Below are 4594 nucleotides of genomic sequence, written 5' to 3' on the forward strand. Positions count from 1 at the left end.
CTGTGCTCATGGGGCTGTGGCCTGAGATGCTACACGGATTCAAGGGGAAGTGTGAATTGTTTAGGTTAGCCATTCTTTGTCCTGTCTGCTTCCAAAGTTTTTCGACACTTTCAATTTTAATCCAATATTTTCTCACACTAAACTGTTTTGTAACACTTAAGATCATTGTATTTTGCTTCTGAGGGAATGGGATGGTTAAAATGATACACTGAGGGATTTCCTGTCTTGTGGTAATTTTGATTAAATTCTTTTGCTTAAATGAACATCTTCATTTTGAATAGATTGCTGGCTGGCTGATTTCTGGTTAATGAACCTAACTTCTGCCTTGTGTGCTTTGTGCTGTGCACTGGAGCAGATGGCAGCAGCCTCGTTAGCTTTGTGCAGAGTATGCTTGTGTTAGTCTGCCTTTCTCCACTCAGAGCACAACACTCTGGACTACTTTCTACTTTAACATCAAGCATGAGTTAGCATTGATCTCAGATGCAAGAAAGTCTCTTCTCACTTCAGATTTGTCACTTTTTCCAGTAGGGAAAGCTAGGTGTAAGGATTTGCAGTGGTCTGGCAGAGAGCTGTAACGCTGAGAGCACAAGTAGAGGGGTTTTGCTTGCAGGCTGGCGTGAAACCTCTCACCAGGGTCTCTTCAGCTAAAGGGTGCCGGGGGATGCCAGTGAGGGAGCTCTCCCAGCATCACAGTGGGTTTGGTGGAAGAGGTGCGAGGGTTAGCTGTTGTGAGTTAGGAGGAAATAGGAGGAACAGCTGTGCTCCCTCTCAAAGCTGCCTTTGCTTGTAGCTCCCCACTCCTCATGCTGTGAGAGAGATGGATAAATACTACCATAATCAGATGGAAAGATTTCTGGGCCGCTTGGTTAATTTGTATAGCTTGTGATATGTTCTCTTTTGTGACCGAGGGAGATAGTTGTATTTAAGTGTTTAGACCTATATAGCGAGCAGAGTATTTGGAGGTCAGTGAAGAGCCAAAGCAGCAGCCAACTCTTCTTCTCTTTCTACGTAAATAGCATGAAGGGTGATTGAACCTGTGAACCTCCCCATTTCCAAATAGCCTCAGTCAGGATAGCCCTCATTTATTTTCCTCGTTGGTATGTGATTCCGTGAAGCATTTCTCTCTCTCATTCTCGAATACAGAGCTTAAGCAGGAGACATTTTTATTTAAAAAAAAAAAAAAGCTTTGCTTATTTATATATACTTGTGATTGGAGTGACATTGTTTCTTCTCCCCTGCTGTTCTCCAGATTGTGAATCAATCCAAGAATGAACAAATGTAAGAAGCCTTATGTTGACCAGACTACAAACCTTGAAAAGTTCAGTCCTGAAATTCTTTCTGAAATTGAGAAGCTCTTTGCAAAGAAATTTACTTACGCTAAGCCAGTGAATAATGAATGGCAGCTACCAGATCCCAGTGAGGCTTTTACATGCGATCACAAGGAATTCAACTCGCTCCTGGCTCTGAAGGACTCGATGAATGAAGTGAAGAATCAACTGAGTGATAAGAACCTGGACGAATGGCATCAGCACACCTCGTTTACCAATAAAGCGGGGAAAATAATTCCTCATGTGAAGAAATCTGTGAATGCTGAGCTGTGCACCCAGGCCTGGTGCAAGTTTCATGAGATCCTGTGCGGTTTTCCTCTTCTCCCTGTGGAAGCTCTTCAGGACGGTGAACTGAATTCTGTCCACCTCTGTGAAGCACCTGGAGCTTTTATAGCCAGCCTCAATCACTACTTGAAATCCCACCATGCCCCTTGCGACTGGAATTGGGTAGCTAATACTCTAAACCCGTATCATGAAGCAAACGACACCCTTATGATGATCATGGATGACCGTCTTATAGCAAATACGTTGCCTTGGTGGTACTTTGGCCCCGATAACACCGGTGATGTGATGACATTGAAATATCTAACAGGACTTCAGAACTTTGTAAGTCACATGACCACAGTTCACTTGGTAACTGCTGATGGCAGCTTTGATTGCCAGGGAAATCCAGGTGAACAGGAGGCTCTTGTCTCACCCCTTCATTACTGTGAAACAGTCACTGCTTTAATGATCCTGGGCACTGGGGGATCCTTTGTTCTGAAGATGTTCACGCTGTTTGAACACTTTTCTACCAATCTGCTCTTTCTGCTAAACTGCTCTTTTGAGGAGGTCCATGTCTTTAAGCCAGCCACTAGCAAAGCTGGAAACTCGGAGGCCTATGTGATTTGTCTTCGTTATATGGGCAGAGAAAGCATTCACCTGCTGCTTTCTAAGATGATACAGAACTTTGGAACAGAAATGGTCAACAAAGCACTTTTTCCCCAGCATATGCTACCAGAATCTTTTCTTAAAATACATGAAGAGTGTTGCATGTTCTTCCACAAGTGCCAGGTAGAGACTATCTCTGAGAACATCCATCTCTTTGAGCACATGGAAGAAGCAGAGCAGACGAAACTGAACAAGTTAAGAGACTGTGCAGTAGAGTTCTTCATGCAGAGACTTCATATGAAACCCATTGCCAGAAATAACTGGCTTGTCAAGAAATCTCAGACTGGTTGCAGCATGAATGCAAAATGGTTTGGGCAAAGAAACAGATATTTTAGTACGTACAATGAGAGGAAGATGCTGGAAACCCTTACATGGAATGATAAAGTGGCAAAGGGCTATTTTAATCACTGGGCTGAAGAACATAGCTTAAATAATGCTGGTAAAATGTGCCTCTTGGAAGGATCATCTTCTAACCTTGAGTGTAGCTTGTGGTACATCTTGGAAGGAAAAAGACTACCTGTGGTAAAATGTTCTCCATTTTGTGATGGTCAAGTCTTGGAAAATCTTAATGAAGCTATGAAAGAATTGCTGGGGGGGAGGTTGAAAAGCAGACAAATGCTGCAGCCTTGTCACTCGTGTGAAGTTCTTCCTGGGGAACTGATATTGGCAGAAGTGTCTGATCTTTCCAGGTGTCATCAGGAAGTCCTAAATGAAAAACGTAGTGACCAATTCAGGTGCCTTGTGGTGGACTTCCCATCCCTCTGTGATACTGAAAGCCAACCCAGTATGGAAATAAAGCTCCTGGACTCGGCCGCGCTGCAGACTTTCAGCTTCTCTTTGCTTTATGATGGAGAACCAAAGTACCAGCAGCAGCTTTTGGAGTGCGTTCTGCATTCATTGAATCAGCTTTCAATGGGAGATGTGTTGATTTTGCCTGTTCTCTCTTGTTTTACACGCTTCACAGCTGGCCTGGTCTTTATACTGCATTGCTGTTTCAGATGCATCACATTCGCTTGTCCGACCTCCCATGAGCCTCTAAGGACTAGTGCCGCTTTGCTGTGCGTTGGTTACCGAGGCCTCCCACATCCAGTTGTTGAATATCTGCAGCATCTGAATAAACTCATGAGCTCTTTACTGGACACGGACTCTCCCCAGCAAGTTTTGCAGTTTGTGCCTATGGAGGTTCTCCTCCAGGGCAAACTGTTGGAGTTCTTATGGGACTTGAACACAGCCATTGCAAAGAGACAGCTCCACTTGATTGTGCAAGCTAAGCAGCAGCAAATCGCTAGCAATATTTCACTTTAGAATAATTCTAGAATTGAGCAAGTTGCTGCTGCTAGACCTTGTTTCACAGGCAGGCAGAAAGTGTTAAAAACATTGTTAATGTGAGGGTAATGTTACTGTAAAACCTTGGTGTGATATTGTTAGCGTTGGGAGGATGTTTTGAACTATCGATCCCACTTGTGCCACATCAGCCTGTCATACAGAAACCTGAGGCTTAATCTCAGGCACGGGAGACTTGGGAGGGACAGTGATTGAAGTGGAGAAACTGTTTCTCCTCTGTCACGGCTCTCCCTGAGCAAACTTCTTTGTGTGCCACCTAGGTCAGAACTGTGGCCTTCGTGATCAGAGGTGGTATGGTGATTTATACCTGTTGCATCAGGCCAGACGATGCTTGTTTGACCTCCCATGAGCCTCTAAGGACTAGTGCCGCTTTGCTGTGCGTTGGTTACCGAGGCCTCCCACATCCACTTGTTGAGTATCTGCAGCATCTGAATAAACTAATGAGCTCTTTACTGGACACGCACTCTCCCCAAAAACCCTGTTGTGTGACATCAGCCCTCTTCTGCGGAGCAAAATGTGGGAGTTTTGACCCACCTGCTTACTTTTCCGGGGGTTTGTAGGAGCCAAAATGTGAGGTTTGGGCCAGAATGCTCAGCGGCGTGCAAGCCTGATGTAAGACTTGAGGGATGAGCGTCTTGTGAGCAGGCAGCTGTCTCACAAAGGCTGGGTTAAAAATGACTGCCTGTAAGCAGTAGCAGAGGTGTCCAGGGAAAGATGCTCTTTGGTTTTAATTTTGTTTATGCGAAGAGCAGCAGGCTGTGTATGGTTTTTGACGGGTTATTGTGTGGCTTTGTCTCCCCATCAATGATTGGGCTGTTATAATGTTATTTTTACATGGCTTATGGCTCCTTAAAATAATTTGAGACTCCTGAGTGAAAGTGAAGACTTGCCTCTGTCTATGGCAGCAGCTGTTAATGAGGAACTGCAAATGTTTTTCAGGCTAAAAACATGATCGTGCGCAGATCTGTGTATCAAGAAATGCTTTGGGTACC

General features: G+C 44.5%; 1 protein-coding gene across 1 annotated transcript; it reads left to right on the plus strand.

Moving 5' to 3' along the window:
* The first annotated feature begins 1256 nt into the window (after positions 1–1256).
* Positions 1257–3996, plus strand: CMTR2 (cap methyltransferase 2). Its single transcript, XM_009290789.2, has one exon. The coding sequence runs from the start codon at positions 1269–1271 to the stop codon at positions 3561–3563; it is 2295 nt and encodes a 764-aa protein (XP_009289064.1). The 5' UTR covers positions 1257–1268; the 3' UTR covers positions 3564–3996.
* The last annotated feature ends 598 nt before the right edge of the window (positions 3997–4594 follow it).

This window comes from Aptenodytes forsteri, unplaced genomic scaffold (assembly GCF_000699145.1).
Source record: "Aptenodytes forsteri isolate BGI_AS27 unplaced genomic scaffold, ASM69914v1 Scaffold14, whole genome shotgun sequence".
Lineage (NCBI taxonomy): Eukaryota > Metazoa > Chordata > Aves > Sphenisciformes > Spheniscidae > Aptenodytes > Aptenodytes forsteri.